At 36.4% G+C, this 24,890-nt stretch overlaps 1 protein-coding gene across 3 annotated transcripts in view; it reads right to left on the bottom strand.

Annotated features, from left to right (window-relative positions):
• Positions 1–24,890, bottom strand: part of TMEM245 (transmembrane protein 245) — a 94,300-nt gene that overhangs the window by 36,162 nt on the left and 33,248 nt on the right. The window contains exons 7-12 of one of the 3 annotated variants that reach the window (XM_074875415.1): positions 21,405–21,428; positions 14,894–14,998; positions 13,554–13,636; positions 11,480–11,570; positions 10,595–10,693; positions 7,163–7,294 (exon numbers count right to left, since the gene is read on the bottom strand). In XM_074875415.1, the coding sequence (XP_074731516.1) occupies positions 7,163–7,294; positions 10,595–10,693; positions 11,480–11,570; positions 13,554–13,636; positions 14,894–14,998; positions 21,405–21,428 (534 nt within the window). The remainder of the gene's footprint in view (positions 1–7,162; positions 7,295–10,594; positions 10,694–11,479; positions 11,571–13,553; positions 13,637–14,893; positions 14,999–21,404; positions 21,429–24,890) is intronic. The other 2 variants (XM_074875425.1, XM_074875436.1) reach the window with 2 other exon arrangements.

Raw genomic sequence — 24,890 nt, forward strand, 5'->3', positions numbered from 1 at the left:
GAGCAGAGATGTATCAGTCAAGCAATTATGGCAAATAAATCAAACAATGCTAGACAATCTATTAAATTTTGCACAGGCTTGGGGAATTGATCAATTATTAGTTACAGATAGTAGTTTTGAGACATGCCTTTAAACACAGAATACCCACTACAGCCAAATTAGTTCATGTATGCATGCAGACACATCAATCTGAATAGGGCAGCAACTTCATGAGACATTAAGGACATAAAGGCATGGAACGGCATGGCACAGGGAGGCATCCTAAACGCAGTGCACAGTAGTTTCACAAGAAATATTTCATTCAGAAGGAATACAGTAAGAATCTATTAGCCAAGGTGATTCAAACATATACAAAAAGTAAGGTTACAAACAAAAAGCCATACCTTCCTTCAGTCTAACTAATATAACTGAAAAAACTGTAAAAGCTCTGACACAAAAACCCTTCTCCAGGTTCAAAGCTGTAAGTGAAGACTTCAAAACTAGCAACAGCTACTCTTGGTTTAATGAGTATCAATTAGACTGAATTAAAACAAACAAAAAAAACCAACCCAAAAACCCAACCCAAAACAAAAAAGACCCCCAGCAGCTGGCATTTGTAGAGCAGACAGAAGAGTGTGAGCCACGTGATTGTCTCTCCTTTGGAACTGAGTGAAGCATATAGAAGATAATTTATTAAGCATAAACTTGGAAGGACCTATGTGCCTGGAGAGAAGTGACAGGGAATTATAACACATAGTAAAAACAGAAAGATCTACTTAGTTCGTGCTGCTTACTATTTAATGGGAATTACGATTTTTAAGGCTCGTCGTTTGAAGAGATTTTATTAGTCTCTCTTAAGAATTCAAGTGAGGTTAGAAGTGAAGATGATGTTCTGCTGAAAAATGTTCTCCCACTGGTACCTGTCCCCTTCCTTCTTCTACGGATTAAGAATTCATTCTGGGGGTGCAGCAGTGGTGTAAGTTCATGCAGCTGCCAGGTAACCTTATTAAACGTACATTACACTATGACAACTGTAAACACAGAGAACAGTGATTTTTGAGGAAACAGTTTGTACCTAAAGCAGAAGGCCTTTCAGTTGGTATTCAGTAAAAATAGTTCTGCCATTGCTAATAACAGGCTGTAAGCTGTATGCTAACTGTGCAAGGCTCCAGTCCCAGATGTTTAAGCCTGTTGCTAGAATTTGGCATGTGAGCAGGAGTTGGTGCCACAGATATCCTATTAGGATGTGGAGTTTAATCACTGAACAGCAGCAAAGGCCTTGAAAATAGGGACACAGGTTGAAAACAAAGGCCCCTGAAACTCAAGCAGTTCACTGAGGAAGAAGGCATTGAAGACAACAACCTTAAGAGCTAGGAAAACACTTCTTTTGCTTTAAGAAAATGTGGTAGCAACTAGGGAAAGGGAAAGAAAGCCAAACAGGCAAACAACACGACAAGGCCCTGCCACGACCTGGAAAAGTAACGCCTCTCCAAGTATCACACGGCATATAGTCCACGGCAGAGGTCAAGGAATGGGAGTTGTCCAGAAACAAAAACACATTATAAAAGGACAAGCTCCTTAATTTGAGGAAAGATTATGTCCATTTCAGTTCTACCCTTTCATATTTAAGAGCTCTTGAGCCCGCTCACTTTGACTTCTGTGATTGAGACCATCAAGGATAGCAGCTATTAGTGCCAACTACACAGCATCACCACAGTGGTATTCTATCCTTACAGCTCATTGTAAGATATGACTGTTAAGGACTGACCACTTTGAATACCTAACAGTAACAATTAGCAGAGTGTAAAACAAACCATTAGCATGAAGTGTGTTGTTAATGAAAGTTGGTCTAGTAAAGTTTTGTTTTAAAGATTGAAACTAGCCTCATTTATCAGTCTTCTAAATGGTAATCACAGCAATCATTAATTCCCTTCTTTGTACACCATCCTTTGCAACAGATCAGCTGAGCTGATATTGGTGAGCAGTTCACAAGGAGAGCGGCTTGTTCCATGTGCTACCAGAGAGAGTACATCTGATGGGGGCTGGGAAAGTTTCCTTCAAAATAGTGTTCCTCCAGTATAGGTTGTAGTTGTTCAACACTTTCCCTAGAAGCTTTAGCCTAAGGAGCTGATAATCAGGAATATACAACTGCAGTTAGTTTGAAAGCAGTTATCAGGTGGTTCAGTCAGTATCAGGAATGGTTCTCCCAGAAGAACATCTTTGTTAGGCAGAGTCATTCATTGAAAGCATTTGCTTTAGAGTAAGCGTGGATAGTGCCTTTCGTTCAGCTTCAGTATGTCTTAATGAAAACAAGTGCATCTTTTAGGACTCGTCTCCAGCAAGTTTCTCTTTATGCATATGTACCATTAAAATGTCAAGACACATGCTTCTCATCACTAGGATGAGAAGACAGACATAGCAGACATTAATCATTACTGAATACAGTATCAGAAAGTGCTCAAATACTTCACTAACAGTCACAAAATCAAAATACATGTACCTGCACCTAGGAGTTCATAATGCCGTTTGATTCAGAGCATACTGCTGCTGAGTTAATGAGCTCAGTTACTATGCATAAACAATTTCTAACACCTTGCCAGCGGAGACCAGTTCTCCAAAGCACAACTGTGAAAATTTATGCAATAATAATAGTTTTAATGTTACTGTTATTAAATAACTGAAAAACACACCTCTTTCCCCAAAACACTGCTTTGTAAGTAGCCTTAAGAGATTAGTCTTTAAAAAAAGAGCTATGAAGCTCTGTACAGAATTCAAGGCTCCCTTATGCATCACACTGTGATGCATCACCATCAGCATCAGTTGCTGTCCTTTTCCAATCTGTAACAGGCGAAAAATCAAAATTGTGCTTAATGTTCTTAGCCATCTAAACTGTCCTATTGGCCACTTACACTGGCCAATACCTGCACAAAAGGTTTAAAAGACACTTGACCAAAACAAGTATATTGCTGAGAACTTCAAGTCAACAAACTTCTGGAGGCCAGATAAATTCATGTTCCTAATTTTATTATAGAGATCAGAAACAGATTTATAAAGGGGATAAAACTGGACACAATGAGGTATTAAGAAAAAAAACTTGTCCTTCTGTATACTTTTAGTATTTTTTTCCGTTCATAAAGATGGATCATCCTGACAACTCAAAAATTACAACAACAGAACAAATCAATAAAACTTTAAGGTAGAAAACAAGCAATGGACTTTGTGAAGAATACTATAGTATGTGCAAGATCAAAGGCTTCCTGCTTCAGTTAAAAGATGATTTCCAAATAAATGTTTACCCATAAAGTTCTGGACTAACCCTTCACGGCTCAAAAGCTCATTTTTGAAAAAACATCTTTGCTTGACCTTTACATGAAACAGAGACAAAACAGCAACAGAAAAAGGACTATCCTTCAGCATCATATCTTTGACTTTCTCATTATAAAGAAATCAACTCTTTCTCTAAAAATATGCATCAAGTTGAATTTCACCTAGCCTGAAAAAAACAATTCCCATTATGAAGAAGAGAACACCAAACCTGTGAACGCTTGCCTTACTAGGGAGGAAGAAAAAAAAAAAAAAAAAGGCACGGTAGTTGAATTATTACCAAAGAATGGACTGTATTAGCTATAAACTTAGGAGGTTACTTGAAGAAATACTCAGGGCCAGAGAAGACATTAGGGTATGTGGTAACTCAGTGAAATAGTTGAGAAACTGACTTGATTTGGACCACACAGATCAGTCATGCCAAATGCACGGATAAAGAAACCTAACTGAGCTGAAGCTCCCTGTGTATGTCTTAATGGAAGGTCTTCTGTCTTCCTGTCTGGGAAATCTTTGAATAAGATACCGGCTGTTGGTGAAATGATGAATATTCTTGTGCAGGAAGCAAAAAGATCCATTTAAGGAGACATTAGAAACATCTCATATACCATCAAGGGAGTTCTGTGGGATCATTCACAGATTTAACCAGCAGCAATTTTCTGTTTCAAGGTTTCAAGCCTTCAAGAAATGGAGAAAAAGGGTATGAATGAAAAAGCAGGTGAGTGGGAAAGAAATGAGGACTTTTTTATTTTTCAGAAATTAAATCTTAGTAGTCCAGCTATGTACTGCATATTTCATTCACCTGACAAACTACCTTAGACTAGAGCATGGGGCGCAAAATTTGAGGCATAAGTGAGGATCCACTCTAGTTCTCTCCCCAAACTAAGAATAGGATGAGATAAACCCCACTTCAGAAACACATGACTGGATAAACTGGTTTATAACACTACTGCTTCTAAAGAATACTAAAAAAATCCAAAGCTGAAAGGCAGAAGTGCTGCTAACACCAAAGCTTTTAGAAAAAAAACAAACTGATGATTTGAAAAAGCTTATCTTCACATTAAATCTTCAGGCAATTTACATGTTTATATAGTGAGTTACTTCAAAATAATTAAGGTCTGTCTACATCAAACTAGAGCTAAATATAACTGCTATAATGAACAGCAAATTTTGAAGGGGGTACAGAAGCCTTCTGTGCTTTATCTGATACTCAAAGTACTGAATCGATGCATATTGTTACAAATTAAATGAAAGCCAGTAATTCCCCAGCACAGCTATACCAGTGATTTAATTATACGCTTTCAACTCTAATATGGAAGTTTCTTCAACTAAAGGAAAAGCCTGAAGTGAAACAGTTGCATCTGTCTCCTTTTAACATTCTTCTTACAGCAAACACTCCTTCTCTTACTAAAGAGGATGAACACTTCCTATGATTTCCATTAATGGAAAAGAGCTTATCTACTTGTGATTGCAATTCAACACTGTCAAAACAGCTGTATTTTCAGAGAATACAGAGTCATCTGTACTATTCCGAAATATTTCAGAAAGCCAAGGGACTAGCAAGACAGTTATTCTATGGTAAACTCTAGCCTTAATCTATGCATAAGTATTTATTAAGTGCAAGTAGTGTTATCTTAGTTTATTCTTTTCCAAAAGTGGAAGAAATCTCACTATAACTGCATAGCCACACACACTTCTTTGCAGTTACCTTACTGTCTTTAAAAGCTCTGTGTTTTAAAAAACTGTCAAAGCAGTTTTGGGACCACACCATGTCTTGCTATATTCTTAAGAATTGCAGGTTAGCATTGATTTCAAGTGTCCAAATGGAGAAACATCCTACAGCCTAAATCACAGCTAATCTATTTAACCAACCCCACCCCAGCACCTCCCCCCACAATCCCCACCATACACAACACTCAACATAAAAAAATAATCCCACCCAAAGTTCCACAAAACACAAAAAAGCAAACAAAAAAGCCAAAAAAACCCCAAACCAAACACCAGCAAAATCCACCCAAAACAAGAAAAGAAACCCCCAAGAACAAACCCCCCTCAAAAGCACCTACACAATTTAAAATATTTATCCTTCCCAATTTGGCATGCCATTCTAATAACTCATTGTTCCTCTTCAAAATACCAAGAGAAAGATTTTCATGTTCTGATAAAAACATAAATCCTGAATACAGTAAGCTTCCATTGTATCCTAGGGTAGGTAACCAACTTCCTTAGAAACACCAGACTTAGTCAAAGCTATTGTTATTTTCATAATCTCTAAGTTTTTATGACCTAAACAAGCACAGAAATCAGTTTTTCATCAATTTTAATCTGAACTATCAGTGTAATATTTATGCAATGCATTGTGGATGAGCAAGCCAATAAAGAAAATGCTGCCCAGTAAGGATGTGAAATCAGGATTTAGAACTATATACCATGCTGACTGGTTTACAGTCTGTCATTAAGGTCATGAGTGTATGGAGAAAAAGGACAGGTGTTTCCCCACAGCTGATGAGCAATGAGTTCACGGAAATAAACAGGAAAGCAAGTCAACTGCTGGCACTTTTTTTCCTGAATTTCTGAACCAGATTTCAGAAATAAAGCAAAGCATGCTAGCCAGATGAAAATTTTAGTATTAATGTATTTCAGTCTTAAATATTTATTCTATTTAGATTATTTCCTGCATTATTCTAGCTTATTTAGATTACTGAAGCACACTTATCATCATGGTTTCTGAGCACTGTGAAGCAATGCTGTAAATGACATGGCTAGCACCTATTGTATAGTTTCTCCTCCTTCTCTCCCTCTTGCCTAGAAGGAAACTCCATATTGATTTTAAATGATGATGTGTTGTGCATTTTTATAACTGTTTCAAGCATGCATGGTCAACTTTGAGAAAGTACTAAGCAAACTTCACTATTAACTGAAAAAAGGTTCACTGCAATAAAACGTTTCTCTCAACTTTTTCTTGACTCACGTCTTCTTCTATGGTAGAAACTGTACCTATTTAAGCAGCAGTTGAGGGAGGACAGAAAAAGCACACACACCCATCAGTCTAAACCAAGAATTGCCTTGAGGCAAATACTAGCTTTAATTGCATCCACAGAAAGGTTATATTGTGAGTTAGGCAGAAATAATATTCTTCCAAAATGGATAAATAGTAACCTGAAGATACTTTTAGTTTAAGACAACAGCTCAAGTCAAAGATGAACTATATCAGGGATTGACTCTGTATATTAAGCATTTCAGACTTAACATCAATTTTTTAGAGGAACATAGTTACTTCAGTTTGGATTACTTTCAATGCTTTTTCCTTTTCTCCTCATGAGGTGAAAGGTCCACTGCATTAATTCAGGAAATCACACAGTGTAAAATATTAATTTCATTCTCCAAAGAACTTTCATAGAAGAAGAGAGAAATAAGCTGCTTTCAACTCAATGAATTATAACTTGAGAAAAAAAAAAAAACACTACCAAAAAAATATTTTGTTTTCACAACCTCTTGGTCAATGCTTCCTCAATTACAACCTAGATAAATTGGTCTATGTTTTAAAAAGAAAAGACTACATAACATAAAGCATTTAAAACCAGCATTACCAGGTGACACAGGTAATCCTACAGTAACGATCTCTCTCAGGAAGAAGTCTGGGAAGTTAGTATTAATGAAGATGCTGAAATCAGGAAGGCTTCTTCATCATAACCAGTTCTGTAGAATGGTTATATCCTAAGTAGGCTTAGAATAATTGTTTACATAACTCTAAGTAACACTTGACAGTGTTTCCATAATTTTCCATGTACTTGAACCCATAACCTTATTGTTACCAGTTAAAAATGAGAGCAATTTGGTAATAAGGGAAAAAAATACATACCGAAAGAAATGTTTCAATGTTATCGTGAACAAATGATGCAACATCTTGCCAGTCCAGAATATCACCAAGCCAGCTGTTTTGACGGTTTATGTGCCATTTGTGTCCTTTGTGTCTTCCAGAATGCGTTACATTCTTGAAAAGAGAGTCAAAGACGTAAAGAAAACAGGCGTCTGAATAACTTAGACACGAGAAAGCCAAAGACTAATGTTTTGTTAATGAGGAACAGACCCAACATGCATCTAAATACTTAGAGCTGCTTTAATTGGTGTCCTCAAAAATACCTGAAAGTACTCTGTACACTGGAAAAATTTAAAACTGACAGAAAAGCGTAGATAATTATCCCATATAATTATAGTTCTGTATACTGTATATTCACCTCAGTTAAACCTTAGCTTTACTGATACAATAGTATCTATCTTGCTCTTTATGAAAGCACACAAGAAACAGATAATCATTTCAGTTACTAACTACGTAATTTACTGTTTGCAACACACAACTCTTTCCAGTACAACCCACAAAGTAAAATACAAGCACAAGCCAAAACAAGTAGTTTTCTCACAATTAGTGTCGTCTACTCCACTGGCAATGTTCAGTCATGCAAAAGCCAAAAGCTAAACTGGAAGCATAGAGGATTTCTTCTGACTACACAGCTTTGTAACTGCAACAAATGCGGCAAGACAACAGAAAATGGCCATAACCACAACTGCTAATGCCATTAAGTGGCTTCACCCTAATCATGAAGTTGCCTATTGTCCAAATGAATCACACCTGATTACTGTCTAGCATAAGACTATTTGACTCAGTCTGGGACTGTGTTTCAGAGAAAGATGCCAAAATTCTACTGTATGCAAGTCTAAGCAAACCCTCTGATTACAACAGATCTCATCCTATTCTTCAATAGCAAGAGGCTTTTCAAGTTCTCAACTCTGATGTTTATATAAGCGGTCCACTACTCCTGTTAGAATTTCAAAAAAACTTTTTACCAGCCTGCATTCAAAATTACAGTATCTTTCTTTGGCACACATGGCAAGTAGTGTTCCAAGTGAAGTCCCCACACAGATTTATCTAAGAGCATTACATTTTCTGCTTATTACCAAATCTCCATACATATAGATACACTTTATGATGCACAATTAGCAACGTTCTTTAACAATCCACAGCAACAGAGATCTTTATTCTGAGCTAGGAGTTTATTTAGAGCAGGAACATATGAGCAGTCAAAAATCTCCCTCCAATAGGTCTTTCGTATTTGTAAACTGTATCAAGAACCTATTTTCTGTTCATCTAGTTCTATTTTCAAAGCTAGCTCTTGCCATCAACTAACAGAACTAGGTATCATTTGCAAATTTTGTAACTGTTATTCATACACATTTCAAGTTCATTGTTATTCAGCAACTATACTGTTGTAGCACCTAAGGCCTTAGGTGCTGATAAATAAGGGATTCAAAGAAATTGTCAACTGGTTCCTCTCAAAAAATTCACTAGATCTTAAAAACAAAACTAAACCTCACACCTGGAATAGACCAGGAAGAAGAGAGTCTTGTCTTTGAAAAAGACACCTTAATTGCAGAGTTACACCATCACTTTCCAAGTGGCCTATTATTCTGTTACTATTTTACTTCATTTGGGTACACAGACACAATGGTAACTGATCTATCACAACATCTCTAGAACCATTTAAAATATACACCATCTGCTACCTACTGATCTTCTCAAAAAGTAGCAGTTAATTCTTGAATCCACATTTCGTCAGTAATTCTTCCTCAATTCTACAGCTTTCATGGAAGAGTATCACCTGAGCCTGGGTTCTTCAGTCACCTACAGACTAGAGCAACACTATGCAGGCCTCAAAATGAAGTCTAATTATTATGCTCACACAGCCGAAATAGTGGGGAGCTTGAAAGCTGTACTGAGAGCTAGATACAGTACAGATGTCATTCTGCACTATCACCTAGTTTACCAGTTTTCAGATACACTGAAGGACCACACAAGGCTATTGCAATATTGCAGAAGGAAATAGTCAGGTGGAAAGCACTCAGATGAGACATCTACATGGATATGGACTGTGACAGAAGGGGCAAGATTAAAAATATCTGGAGGAGTTACCTGCAGCCCACAGATACTCGGATGCAGCCCAGCATGCCAGTGGTAACACATGGTGTCTAGTATGCAAACAGCAGCCAGTGGAACAGGCTTCAAGATTGTAGGCAGCGAGCATCAGTGCACTGCTGAAGCTCTTTCTGCCATTTTGATTGCTAGGAAAGCTGTTTCTTACCCTACCAGAAGAGCATCTACAAGAAAGAAGCCTCATAGTATTCCCTCAAATAACAGCTGCAGGGAAGAAATCACTCAACACAATAAACACATGTACCACCCTGTATGCAGCAACAAAAGTACTCCTACAGCACATGCAGTGACACAGAGCCCTACTGGACTATACAGTGCTACACACCATCTGACACAAAAGTTATACTAGTAAAAGCAACAGGTTGATCAGTATAACTGCATCAGAAGTGGGCATATTTCTTGGTCAAGCATTTAACACTGAATACTCCCAAGTGCTGAAAGCCAGCAAAATCTACTGAAGATACAGCTTTAATTTCTCCTCAGTGGTCCCATATTCCTCAATAGCATCATATTATCTCTCCACATGTTCTTCTACAGCATTACCGTATCAGAAAAAGAAACTGATTCTTTTCCCTTATATTTGACTACTATACTGAAACTCTTACTTCTTTTAATACAGAGATCTTCCCGGAACTTTAGAGGTACTTTAAAAATAACTGTATAAAGAAAAGCGTTAATATACTATAATTGCAATTATTTAAATATACAGAAGTATTTCAGGGGGATGACTTCCGGATTTTGGTATTTCCATTGCACCATGGCTAATGAATTGCTTTCCCTTTAAAAGGCAAACAGCACTGGCAGCATGAAAATGATTTAATTCTTATGAACTTCTCAAGATTCAGTGTGCAGAACCCATTATAAGAAGCCTAGTACAGTTGGCAAAAATGCATTGTAAGAAACTTAGCGAAAAGACAATTTCTTTCTCAAAATTTCAAATTAATAAAAGTTACACAAATCATGCAGAATACCAGTTTCCTTCTCCTAACCCCTCAAGATCACGAAAATTCAACAGAAAGTTCTAAACTATGAAATACTAAATATAAAAAGTGAGCAAAGCATAAATTAAATGGCATACATAAAACCAGAAATAACTATTTAAATGAAGGACACAGCTCTGGCTGTACTCAAACTGTGACTGTAGAATGATATATCTTATACACTCAAAATTTTTACCAACTTTTTATCCTTTACTCAGCATTTCAACTTTTTGCTAATCTCTTCCTCAAAAATGCATACTTAGCATAATTATCTCTAAGCACTAAGTAATAGCTTATACAAATACTATTTAAATAAGTTACCCACCTTCACAAACCAAGAGTGATAAAGCCTGTCCCAGAGCTCTAGCACTTGTTTTTCAATCACAGCGGTGTTATTCACTTTTTCTCCTAAAATCTTATGGAGCTAAAACATATAGAAACCTTTTATTATACAGGACAGAATGAAGTGACATGTACTGATGAAGTCCAAGCTAGATGAATCACGTAACGTTATCAGTAAAGGCATGGCTCAAATCCAAATGATTAGGAAAAGCTGAGTATCAGTATGGAATCTGAACTTCAGACAACATGGTTCACAATGTGAAGATTTTGTCTATAAAAAAAAACATTCTACTGCACTAAGCTGAGGACTTCTTTCTGCACCGAAAAACCAATGCTCTAAAATGCTTAATCCAAAATCCTTGATCATCTTTAGAGTAAATATTTCAAATAATTTGAGATGTGTGCTAGATATCAAAATGTATAAACAAGAATTTTGGCAAATTCTCCTGAAGAAAGTTAACTTAAATAAATTATAATTTTAAAAAATCCAATCTACCACACCCAGCCCACACAGAAATTACAATACGGGGGGGGGGAAGGTGTGTGGAAGTCTACACTGTCTACAATCTACAACTGGACAGCTAAAAGCCAGATGAAAAAAATTACTCATCATTATTTGATGCATTTTCACTGGCAATCTTATTAAAATGATGACAGATTTTTCAGCTCTTAAAAATAAATATTCCTCTGAGCAGAAAAGACTACTGAAAACACTCCCACCCTTCCTTCAACTCACAAACCAGAGAGTGGGTCAATAAAACAGTTAACAACACAGAAAAGCATCACTAACAAAAATCTTTATTTCTTTTTACTTTTATGAAATACAAATAATTAAAATATTCAAAAAGGTGGGGGAGCTCACTCTTACCTTATGTGTAATCCATTCTCGGCCATACTGGTATACATTATTAGCTGCTGAATTGAGTGCCTTCTGAATAACCTGGGCTTCTGGGAGCCAGCTAGGTTGTTTTAAAGAAGGAAAACCAAGTTAACTGCTATGTATTTTACCCATTTCATTACACCCAAAACACATCACAAATTAACATTTTGAAACAACAAACAGTTAAGGTTAAATACATACAAACTTACTACTACTAGAATATTTCTGTCTACATATCAAGGAACAGACTTTATCATAAGCAAAGCACAACTAATCTAGGGCACATCATTGCATTTGGAATTCTCCAAGTTCCTGAAACCTTAGTTAAATTGGTATCTCAACTTTTATCAAAAGAGATCTGCTCTTCCATCTGTATGCGTGATATTTACACTATATTCTTAGAAATTTTCCTCGTGTTCTAGTCTTCTGAAAACACTACATGAGGCAGTCTCGTCAAGCTGCAAAGACAACCTTCTGAATTGAGCTGAATCTAAATTGTTAATGTAGCTTCCCTGAAAAAGCGACCAGATGAAGCAACAGGTTTGGGCAGCAGTTATTTTTAAGCCCCCACCAAAGAATCTGCTCATTAATTTCTTCAGGAATTCACGTCACTTTCAAGCAACAGACCCACTGAGTTGCCAGCATTTCAACACTTGTGAATACAGGGCATATATTCTCTGCTTAGACTTTCTTTCTACATCTTGATTCAATGGTACATGTTGGAGCCCTTCCAAAACAAGAAATAAACAAACATTCAGGAAATAAAACTGCTGCATTTGTTCACCTGACTGAAGATCAATATGGAAGCTTTTCTGTCTGTATAAGCCTTTAGAAATGTTCTGCACTGGAATTCCAAGACATTTCAGTCATCACCTCTAAATGTAATGTAAGCATCAAGCTCTGAAAGCTGGTGAAGCTTGATGGATTTAGCAAGTCGTATACTTACTCCTAATGAATTAAAAGATAGTGGTTTGGATGCTTCAAATCTGGATGCAAACACTGGAAGTAAAAATTTTAGCTAAAATTCTGCTAATTGCTCAACCAGTACTCCAGTATTTTCATGATGTGAATAAGCTTCTGACAGTCAAATTTTCATACTTATTTCCATCTTATGACAAAATGGAAAGGCTAAACAACACAAGAGATGTCATGAAGGAACAAACATATTTTAAGTGCTTTCTGTTCTCTTGATTGCATATTAAGTATTGCTAAAGCACGTATTACTGTAGTGTTTATTAACTATATCATTTTAGTTCTGTTTTTGAAAATTTCTCTTGCTCTTATAATACAGCATGCACTTTCCTTCAATCATGTCAAACCATCATCACTTCTGTTTATAAATTGCCCTTGAAAAAAGTCAACGATTCTTGTCCAGGAGACAGTTCTTTTTCCTGGTAAGTGCCTGGACTCACCTTTACTCAATGTCTGTTTAGGTGAAGCAGAATGAAAGCAAACTGGAACATCCCCCCCTCAAAATCACACTCTTCAGTCTCACCTACAGTTCCTCTGCTGTTCATGCAATCACTTCTTTGCTCACCAGTGTGCCCTTGTTCTTCTCTATATGCATTTCTCTCAACACCTTCTCTCCCTTATTTGCCTTGGTGTTTGCTTTAATCATTACATAGACCACATCTTCTGGACTTCCTACTGCGTACACTATACACATCTACTCTTAAAAGGAACAGCCCTTCCAAACTGGATCCATACCAAACTCTCCCCATCCACCATTCTTTCCACCCTCGAACTCTTCTTCAGTTCACTCCAAAAACATTTTCTTCAACTTCTATTCCCTCAAAGGCATTCTGCAGCCAGCTCTCCAATTGAAAAAATAATTCAGCTCTTATCTCGCAACCTTCTACAGAATGAGATACCACACTGACAGTCCTCCAGAGTAATGCATAAACACTACCGCTGCCTGAGAGTTTAGCTTTTACATCTGCCTGCAACAGTCACCTCCATTTCTGTTCACCTAGGGGATTTTCTGAATTAAAAACTATGCTTAAGAGCACCTGGAAGCTTGTTCATCCACCCTATACTATTTGCTTAACTTCAGCATTCTTACTTTGCCCATTCTGGGTGACTGGCTACTGTCTCATTGATCAAGCTGCTTGTGACTTGAATCATGTGAACACTCTCTTGATGTACCTAAATTAAATATAAAGAGGAGAAATGTTATGTAATGCAAACTAGAACTCTTCCTACATTCTTTTTCTTGGTTTTTTTTTTTGGGGGGGGGGGGGGGAGGGGGTGGGGGTGGTAGTGACCACTTTGTACATTTAAAGAATAATTCTTCCAACAGACAACCGATTATGAAGAATGAAGTGCTATTAACCCAAAAAAGCAGTCAATACAATAATCATCAGTCTCTTCTGACAATTTTGGTCATACACTGTGTGACTAGTAATAGCAAATGGAAGTTTAAGCCTTATCTCATCAGTGGAAAAAAAAATAACAATACAGCAGTGCTGTCAAGGAAAGTACTAAAATACAAAGCACAGTTTCAGATGTAAGCCATGGATCAAAGTAGTGTAAAAATTAATGAATGCTCAGCTCTAACGTGACTAACCATGCTATAAAGTGTCTCACCAAATTAATTCTTTAGTAAGAATGATAAAAGACACCTTTTATAAATATCTTAATGTTCCTTTAATGAATATAAGGAAGCTTTAGGCGGGAATGTTTGCACAACTTTTAAAGCTTTTAATTTTAAGTACTCAACATTATCTAATTCTACATTTTGGAAAAAATGAGATTGACATCAGAACCCATTGATTTTTGTTCTGTAACTGTATTCAAGTCAAACATTCAACCTCCATTGACTGTTTCAAGTATGAACACAGCTCCATTAAAAAAAAAAAAAGTACATGAGTGACCTCTTCTGGTGACCAAAAAAAAACCAAACCAACCACAAACCAAAAATTAATTTCAGAGAACATCTGATCATGAATATATTAGCACATTTAAACTCAGAACAGGATACCACGAGGTTATTAGAGGCAATTATACAAACAAATTGACAAAGGGACACCTTAAGCATTTTGCAACTATGTTTCTGATGCAATGTAATTTAAAGCAAAAAGATTTTAAGTGGCTCTGCTCTTGACAAGAAAAGTGTAATTGGATGCAAAACAAATCTGTTCCTGTAATATATAAGCTAATAATTCCTTTACTGGAATAAATTTCCTATTTCTAAATGTCTCTGTATTAGTTTTGTCATATATGTAAATAAACATAGAAATACAAATATATAAAAATCTCTATGTTTTGGAATGGTAACAAGTTCAACTACAGAGCATGCTAAACTTTTAAAAAAATTCTTTAAGCTACACAATTTTGCATAAATATCTGTAACTTTCAGCATTTGAAATGAGCTCTATGATTACATTCTTTAGCGCACTGTACCTTTGCAGTAAGGAGGAGGGCTAGCAGAAGGGTTCCTATCACTAGCAAAAATATTATGAAAATGCTGATTATTTTATCTAGCATTTTCTCCAACCACACGATGATCTGTGCAGAAAAAAGAAAAAACAAATCATAGGACATAAATCAATCTTTAATGAAAGCGATGCTATATGCTATATGACAGTATTATTATCTTTATGTACAATCACAGGGCAAAATCAGGCTCTAATCAAACAGCATTTATGCCCAAGCTTGGAAATGAACAATTAACAAGCGATGTTAGCATGACTAAGCTCATGGTATGACATGTGATTTGCAAGACATTTATACATTACCACAAGACACAGCAAGCTCTCTGCAAAGCAAGCAATAATTCAACATTTACTTACTAGACCTAAAGAAGATAGCATTCATGTCAGCTATCAACCTAGAAATTTGTCTTTGTTTCTTGTCCTTCAGCAACTTAGAAATTTACAGATACTATCTGCACAGGACTTGGAAGCTATCAAGGTCTACTGTAAAGTACAACCGTGACTTTCAAATCTGAACAGTTAATAGTCATCAAAATGACAAATGAGGTATTTCTGCAAGTAACCAGATTTTTAAAGCTGCTCATCACCTTCTGAACTGAAATGGGGCTGGAGGTTTTCTACATTATTGAACATCAGAGCAATTATTCAGCACTGACTATTTCTATCCACTTTCAATCTCAAAAGGATGCTCGGCATTAAACACGCATCAGCTAAACCTGCTGATACAGGAAACAGGCGTGTATGCTGTTCTGCTGGTTTACGGAAAGGCCCATTCTATACGTGTCCACAAACAAATAGTGATACCACTTTAAGATTAGAGAAATTCTGATAATGTCATTCAAAACAATAAAATTGCTCAGAAACGTGACCGTGCAGAGTGCTCTAGAACACTGCAAGCTGAGCTTTGTCTCATACACAAACTGACTGTGAAAGTCCATGCAAGTATGACCAAATGCATTTTTCTAGCTTCTATAGTTCATATACCAAGGCTATTTCTACTCCATCTGGCATTACTGCAGGAAAAAGCAGTAGCAGGACACCTGTAAAATTTGTGCTTTAAGGAGAACATGTGCAGTAGATGAAAGTATTTCCAATGAGTACAAGTTATAAATTCAGCGATTAGGCTGATAACTTTTTAGTTAGAGATCTTACAAAACTGATATGCTTGGTGATGGTTTACATTAGTTCTTTCTTCATTATTTACCCTATCCCTGCACATGAAATTGGCCCTGGAATAACTAACTTCTAGAGACTACTTTGTGACGATTGAATTGGTTAACACTGAAGTTACATCTCCTATTTTCAAAAATGTAAGGATTTTTTTTGGTGCTCATCCTGTAGCATCTGAGCAGTTAATAGACATTAAACAATTACTTTTAAACTTCAAGTTCTTTTACAACCAACTCCTTGTCTGATCTAAACTAACAAAAAGATTATATTCAGCATTTTAGAACTGCTGTTCAAAATTATTAAGAAAACTGGAAGAAAGCAAAATCCTTTCAGAAGAAACAAGGTGTTGAGTCAGCAAGTTTTTATAACAAAATCTGCTCTGTATTATGACCTGCAGAAAGGAATTCAGAGAACCTGAAGGAATCTGCAAAATCTTTTGTCTTAGATATTTTTAACATTTTTCAGCATTGCTGAGATATTTCAGCCATCAGAAATGCCTTGACAGTGCTAGAGGGAGGTTACCTGCCTGCAGCAGTACTGCAGCTTTTGGAAAAAACTCTTGAGTAGCCTCTACATGGGGCCGTTACCTCTTTGAAAATAAGACTGAAAACAGGATTTGCTGTGCCCTTCCAAGCCTCACATACACCTAAGGATTATGCAAAAGAAGCAAGAAATAAAAGTCCCTGGTTTAAAGGTCAGAAATCAAAAATATAACTGAAAAACACTGGATGGCCAGGGGATGGAAATTTTATAGCATGGGCTTCAAAATGAAGCTATTAAAAATTAAAGCTGCCCCTGTTGTTTCTTAGATAACGAAATTCAAACTAATTGCTGTTTACTTTCTAAGTTAGATATAAAAGAAATCCGCTAGCTGGTTTTATGCATAGCACCTTAATCGGACTCACTGAACCCAAGAAATTGGAGGTACTGTCAGAGATCTCCAAAAATGCTAGCCTCAGCGATTGTGTGAGTGGTATCCAACACTGGTGCAGCTGAAGCTGGATGCTTTAGATGTTTCACCATGGTGGCAACTACTGGAAGATCAAACTCCCAAAAATCAGGATGAGGAATGTCTCTGAACTAGAACATAACAAACAGGGGTTCTTTTCTTGACACTCCTTACTGTGGGTTGGAGTAGGTCTACACTGCCATTGAGGTGCAGCTGCAGCACATGTAAAGCCTGAATTACCTTTAGTCTAGTTAGTAAAGTAATGGCAGCACTAATGTTGTACCAGTACCGGCAAGCCCACCTTGCATTTATTTACTTAGGCAGATAGCCCAAGCAAGCTAGATGAAAGCCAGCTCAGGTATGCCTACAGGTAGTGCAATTACATCTCTCACACAGTCTTAAGGAGATCCAAGTTATGCAACTGGTACAGACATATCGCAGGAGAAGACTGAGTTGGATTGAGTATTGTAGAAGTAGAAGCAGATGCACAACATTCATTTAGGGCTATATTTACTCCTTCTCCTTTAATTTCCTTGCTATTAAGTCTTCCTTCCTTCCTTCCTCTACATTTACCCACACTCTTCCTTAGGAAGCACTCACCTTTGCACACTCATGCTAAATAACGCACAGGTGCTGTTACTGCAGGTAAGCTAGACTGTTAAATCCCTGTGTGCTTGTACTTACCACTGAATCAGATCCAGACTTCGTTCTTACCCCAACCCTGTCAGACCTCCCTTTACATCCTTCCTGTAAACCATGGGCATGCACACAAAGACAAGCACATACTGACTAAACACTAGTCATTAGCCAGAGATCATGAAGTTTTAAATTCAGTTCCAAGCTTCTAATCTAAAGGTTAGTCAACAGCGGGAAGCTTATGCTGCCACAACATCCAAAATTACGCAAAGGTAAAGGAAAGCCAGGCTCCTAAGCTACAGAAGGTCACACTTGTAAAACCAAACTTGAAAGGTTACTGATTTTTCATTGACTGTCCATAAAAAACTATCCTTAATTCTCACAGTTTTGAAGGGAAAGGTATCAACTTTTTTTTTTTTTAATTTAGCTCACTGCAAAAAAAAAGTTTTTAATATGAGTTGTGTTCAGTTAAAATGCTTCTCAGTAATTTGCAAGTACTGCCTGCTTTCAACTTCTGGGTGATGATACAAACCATATTATACTGAGCTGTAACAGAACTACAGTTCATGCTTAACAATCAGGAACCCTAGTATCTAGACAGGTTCTCCATGTTATGCAGTATGATACATCATCTATGAATGAATGAATGTTTCACACTGCATAGCCATCAGAACACTAGTTTTTCTAGTATGTTTTATTTACTGCATTACCTACACAGTGAAGCATAACTGGACATCTACTTCATTTTCAATTAAATCTACATAAAATTTCCAAAGAGGACTTTTTTTTTTTTTTTCTTCTTTAAACAGCTTCACTATCTATCAGGATTTTTTCCAAGACATTTCTTAGACTTGTTGACATTTCCCTTTAGTTCAGTTAATATTTGAGGATATCATCTTATTAATATCATCTGATGAGAACAAGGGAAACCTTGTAATCAGGACACATCTCAGGGTTATGTTCAAATGAGTCAGATGAGTAGTTAAGTTAGAAAAGATAGAGAACAGTTCATATGAGGTCTCAAGTCTACTTATACCAGTGTCCCTCTAACAGCAACAGCAGAGTTTATCGATTCTTTCTAAGGACTCCTGCCATAGACAATGTTACAAAGAACAAATCATGCTAGCTCAACTGCATCTATTCTGTATTTTGGGCTACGTATACTGTGTTAAACTATGCGATTATATACTTATTCTCTTTGCAAAAAAAAAAAAGTTTCAAGCAGCTCTTTAACAAAAGCTCTCAGAACAGGGGAAAAAAAAAGGTTTATCACTAGCAGACATAGTCAACCATCATTTAAAACTCTGCCATCTCTAGCTGGTGTATATTTAGTTTCTTGGTGCATTATCAGAAATTTATCTTGGTGCTCTCACAGGTACTTCCCTTCAAAAGACAGGTAAAAAGGAAAAAGGTGCAAAGGAAACAACCTTTTAAGTGCATCCAGTGCTCTATATTACAAATCTCCTCCTTTCTTTGCCTTTGGTACAGTATGATTTTTTTTAAAAAATGTAACTAATAAAAAAAAATAAAAAATAAAAAACCAACCAAATAAAAACCTGCAAGAATCTGATACAGGTTTGCACAGTATTTTTGTGCTTTTTTTAAAAATTTTGATTATAAGATTATTACTACTTGCTCATGCACAGCAGTCAGCATTGCAGGTAACACTATAGGACTTTCAGGATCCCATGAAACTGTAAAGTAAAACAGTTTTCAAAAACAGCTTCTAGGAACTATTAGAAAAAAAACCAAACCTCTGTTAAGAAACTATATCCACAAGGTTTTGCCCAATAATGCAAATCTCTAAACTGAAAATAAAATTCAGACATTTTAGAGTTCAAAGCAACTACAGTGAAATTATTTTTGCAACCTATCAATATTAAGGAAAAAATTGATCTATGTATATGAATTTTCAAACAAGCAAATGACAAACTCAGAGCCAGAAAAAAAGTAATTTAAACTAAACTTCCACCTGTGTCTCACTGAACTCAGCTCTTCACCTAAACTATGCTAACAAACCAATATCCAATAAAAAAATGTTTATGAAGTGTTATAGTTGCACATATTTACTAATTATAAGTTACTCACATAATACAAACATTTTAAATTCAGGAAATAAAAACGTAATTTTAAAACAACTGAACTATATTCAAGGGCAAAAGAACATTCAAAAATTCCCCTCTCAGTGGACAATTATAATTGAAACATAAAGCAAGTCTACTCTCCTGTTCAGAAACACAGAAAGCCCCCCGTCATTGGGAACTGTCAATGTTAGGTTAATGATTGGACTGGATGATCTTCAAGGTCTTCTCCAACCTAGACAATTCTGTGATTCTGTGATTTTGTATAACCCTGAGTACACTGATTAAATATTGAAGATCAAATTTTATAAATTCATTATAGCTGCTCTGCCACCCAGAGCAGATACCAGCTGTGCAGCCGCATTTCTTTTAGAGAGTTGTGCCAGTGCCCCCATGGCCTTCATACTGTACTCTGTTCTGCTTGTTTCCAACAGAATTCATGACAGTATTTCAGGTGTTTTTCACAACATGCAAGGCAGATCTATGGTTTCCATTGTAATAGCTACTGAATGGAAAGGATGGGCTGTTGTTTATAAAACCATAGTAACCGTTCTGACTCTTCCACTAATACTGAAGTGGTAAGCGAAGATAGAAGTTGTTTCTGGAAGCATAACCCATTTCCAGATACGGTATTTGATTTTTTCTCTTTCACTTAATTACTTGGTTTTCATACGTTTTATCACATACTAGATTTTTACCTTTAAAACTCTGAGGTCCTGCAGATGTACACATGCTACAAGTATCTCTCTCCAGCTCTGTGCTTGTCTGAAGCACTGACACTGCCCAAATCCCAGAGAGGTATCACTGCACTGAGGAGTTGTCCAGATTTCAGACACGCAAGGCTAAACTTGGAATGAATCAGTTTTAACTTCTCTTGGGATGACAGTTCCCCAAAGAACAAGTTAACCCTAGTTGACTAAGATGAACCATGAGAACTGAGGAATACACTTCTTATAAAACACATCACAAACTTTTAATAGCCCACAAAAGAAAAAATATTTCAGCTATACCAACTGCTTTAATTTTTTTTTTTTTTTTACTGGCCCTCACTTCCCTTAAGACTGTCGTTAAATCAGTTCTGTGACTGTGAGTATTCTCATTTCACTCCTGCCATGCTGAATACCATCGACTATACAGGCTAGTTTGACCGTTTAGAAGCAAAAGATTAACATCACTGACTTAAGTCAGTCAACACACTATATGCAAGCACTTACATTCATAGCTTTACAACTGTGCTTCACCCTCACCACTCCCTGTTAATTCAGTTAACTGATGCTTTCTCTGCGCAGAGAACTGGTTTTGTTATGTGTACAGGTGGGGAACAGGTGGAGATCAACTGTTCTGAAACAAAAGTGCCACTAAATCAAACTACCACTTGGAAGCAAATGCAACATTCTGTTGTACAAAACATTTAACTATGTGTATTCATTTTAGTAGAAGACAAGAGATCAGCTAGAATTATATGACCTTCAGTAGCTTATATCAAGAGCTGGAAGAGAGACACTTGGGAGAGAAAACTAAGAAGCAAGGCATGTTAAATAGTGTTCATGCTGAAAAAAAAAAAAAAACCAAAACAAAAAAAAACCACCTCCCCAGAACCACAGAATCCATTAGTTGGAATCACAATTTTTCTGTTTATTTACCTTCTTATTAAGCCAGTGCCACAGCTTGCCAGTGGCAGGGGGAGATGGAAGAAAAGGGAAAAAAAAGACAAGAACACAGTGGAAAATTATTGAAAAATGCAGTAATAAAGGGGGGAAAAAAGCAACGAGAGGCAGGCAAAGTCATCCACAGAATGAAAATGAAATTGTTCCAGACACAAAGGTAAATTGCGATAGGAAGAAAAGATCATAACTTCAAATGCAAGAATCTAGATTTTACTACTAACATGCACTTTTTGAAACAAAGAGGGATATAACAAGTAAGAGCAACTTTAATGATATTAACAGAGCTATCAGCATAATCTGGGCAATTCCAGTTTAATTATACTGAGCGCTAACATTTCAGAGCAGGACCTGTAAAAGTACTCTGAGAAGGGCACTTTACTGAAACACCAAAACTTAACATGAGATACCTGTTTAGTGCATTAATACTCTCATTCAGGCAGTTTCCTATGTATTTCAAAACACTCCTATTATGTCAACTACTATTAAATTTTGTATGGTTTTTTTAGTATCACACTCATATTACAACATTCACATTCAGTGGCACAACATCAAATACATAATTAAATCTGATATACACAGAACAGCAAATTGTAGATCAAATAAATTAATGGATTTCATATAATTTTATTGGTTGTGCAGAACACTCTTAGCACTTCTCAATAGTCAATTTCTCCTTTTGTACTACAGTTACTTTTCCTTACTAATTCTCATCCATACTGGTCAAGTACACCCATTTTAGGAACTAGTTTATGTAGGACTATACTCTTAATTCTAGCCATTAGTAATCAGTTAGCAGCACAATCACAACAGTGAAAAGCTTTAATGTTATTATTCATCTCTGTTATAGGTTAAGATCAAGTAAGGGAAGTTTGTTTCTTCCTGAAAACCAGATCATTGAATGCTCAATAAATCTAGTGTTTTCACCAGTTGCCAGAAATTATATTAGCTCCCAATGAAAACAAAATGTAAGAACATTTCAATTTTTAAAATCTCAGAATGTTAATTAACTTAGATCAGAAGAAAGAAGCAGATTTACAAAGAAACATGAACATCAGGAAACATGAAAATACGTGACAAAGCACCCACTTTTACTACTCATGGAAAGAATCAGAGTAATGGAAAGCAATGACAAAACTTCAAAAGCCTTGAACTGACACTGTAGAATTTTCCATTTTACCTCTTCACCTATGGAATAATTTATCACTGAAAAAAGGTAAAGTTGTTTACTGATTCAACAAAATACTTTTGCCTTTCACTTCACTTCTGCATATTAAAATCCACTATACATTAGGTTCATTTTGGAAAAAATTTAAATCTCATGGCTGCATTTTTTGAATTTGCAACTCCGATACAACAAAAGCTAGAGCGCTATTGTTAGCCTGAGATTTCAGCAGAATGTGAAAGGAAGTCTTTGGTATTTTTCTGCAATTTCAGCCTCCTGGAACTGGATGATAAATACAAGAACTAGGAAATAACATATATCAAAAAATAACAATAATTTTTTTATTAATGCTTAAGAATATCTGGGAGGCTTTACCCTCCTTACTTTGGTGCCTATCTCACCAATACTGATTGTTTAAGTAGTTCTACAAATGTAGTCAATTTATATTTAAAAATAGGCTACAACTTAATTCTAATCTTCAAGTCATCCAAAACTAGTAAGGCTACAACCACTTTTCCAGCATTTTATTGGAAAACTATTTATGTAAGATTTTCCGTCTATGAAAGTATCTCCTAGAATAATATATGCACTGGTAGAGATTCCGTGCTTACTTTAACTACATGCTAAACATAGTACCAGAAGAACCAAACCTTTGGACGCAAAGTCCAAACAATCTATTACAGTCCTCCATATGTAAAATTCCAGTACCCTATACCTAGAAAAAGCATCTAAGTATATGACTCACTCAAGTCTACCAGAAAGCATGCATGCAAAATACTAGCCCATTCTAATTACTGGAAGTCTAGAGCATGCAGTTGAGCAACTGCCTATGCTGAACTCCCTTGCAAGCTCTAATCAAAATAAAACCACAGTCACCATATTAAAAGATAAGTCTTCTATTTAAAAAAAAAAATAAATCAGTTAAGTAAATTATTAGTTCTTGACTGTTGATAAGAACATGCATGATGCCGTATCTATTAAGTTTTAAGATGACTTGATAGATGACAGCAGAAACCTCCCTACTCTTTCCTCCAGGAAGACTCTCCTATCTGAACTGCTGTGCCTGTTGGCTCCATGGGGCAAATGCAAAACCAGGGACTAAAGAATACAGGACAGGACATCCTATTTCCATAGTCCATATTTAAAGTCCACATACAGGCACAGCTTGACCTACTGTTTATAAAGAAAATGAAAAGCAATGTCCTGCTTTCTTTCCTCTTGATCAGAACTTCCCTTAAGTTGCAATTTGTCTGCATTTCCAAGAAAACCAGAGGGTGGCAAGCAGTGGGAAAGAGCAGCAGCAGTTCATTTCTTACTGCTTTTCTCTAAGAAACAGACATAAGCAGTAAAGCTCAAAGATTTGCATGCATTAGCAATACTCTCCTATAACTTCTCCCAGTGGGTTATTTTCCAGACCATCTACACTAGCTTCCTAAACTTTGTTTGGGAGAAAAAAACATGCCACTTTAAGATGTATTCCTTGTCCTCACTACTTCTACTGAAAACTGGAACTATTTCCTAATCAGGCGTACCACTTTAGAAAGACCAAGTAGTACCACTAGGTATCTGTGTGAAACAGGTCATGTCAGTAGCTTGTCGTACTCAGCTAAGAGCCCTGCTCCCTCCTGATGCTGAGATCCAGCCTTCAATTAACTGAGTATACAAAAACCAACCAAGCAACCAACCAACAACAAAAAAATCACTAAGCAGCTTCAGCTCCCAGGAAAAGAAAGCAGAAATATTAAGAAATTAGATGTTTCATCGCAAAGGAAATGAATCTTCAGTCTTGGTCTCTCACACACACACATAAAAGGTAAGCTGTAACAATTTACTCCATGAATTTCCATTTTGTGTTTGCATATGTTTACTTCCTCTTCAACAGTGTCTACTGAAGCCAAAATGTTTGGTAATCCAACTTAAATACAGCTCATCCATCCTTTCTAAAAAAACTTGCAAGGATGTGGTTTTCATTCCTCTCCTTTCCCTGTCCCCACAAAAGTCACAATTGTCAATGTCCTATGGCATTGCTTCCCAAATTCTCAGAATTAAGACACGTCTATGATCCTACAATGCACAGAATAAGTATATCCAGTAGAACTTAAAAGATATGAAAGCAGTAGTTTGATAAGCATTGGAAGACCACATATAATTCCAGCTGCCCATGATAAAGCCAGGTAAACTGTAATTAGAATAGGTACAAATGAGAACAACAGAACCATGCAGAGTATCAAGTGTCCTTCTTATAACAGCTAGACGAGCTTGAATTGCTTTAATACACACAGCACAGATTCAGAAGGAAC

This window comes from Strix uralensis, chromosome 1, assembly GCF_047716275.1.
Source record: "Strix uralensis isolate ZFMK-TIS-50842 chromosome 1, bStrUra1, whole genome shotgun sequence".
Lineage (NCBI taxonomy): Eukaryota > Metazoa > Chordata > Aves > Strigiformes > Strigidae > Strix > Strix uralensis.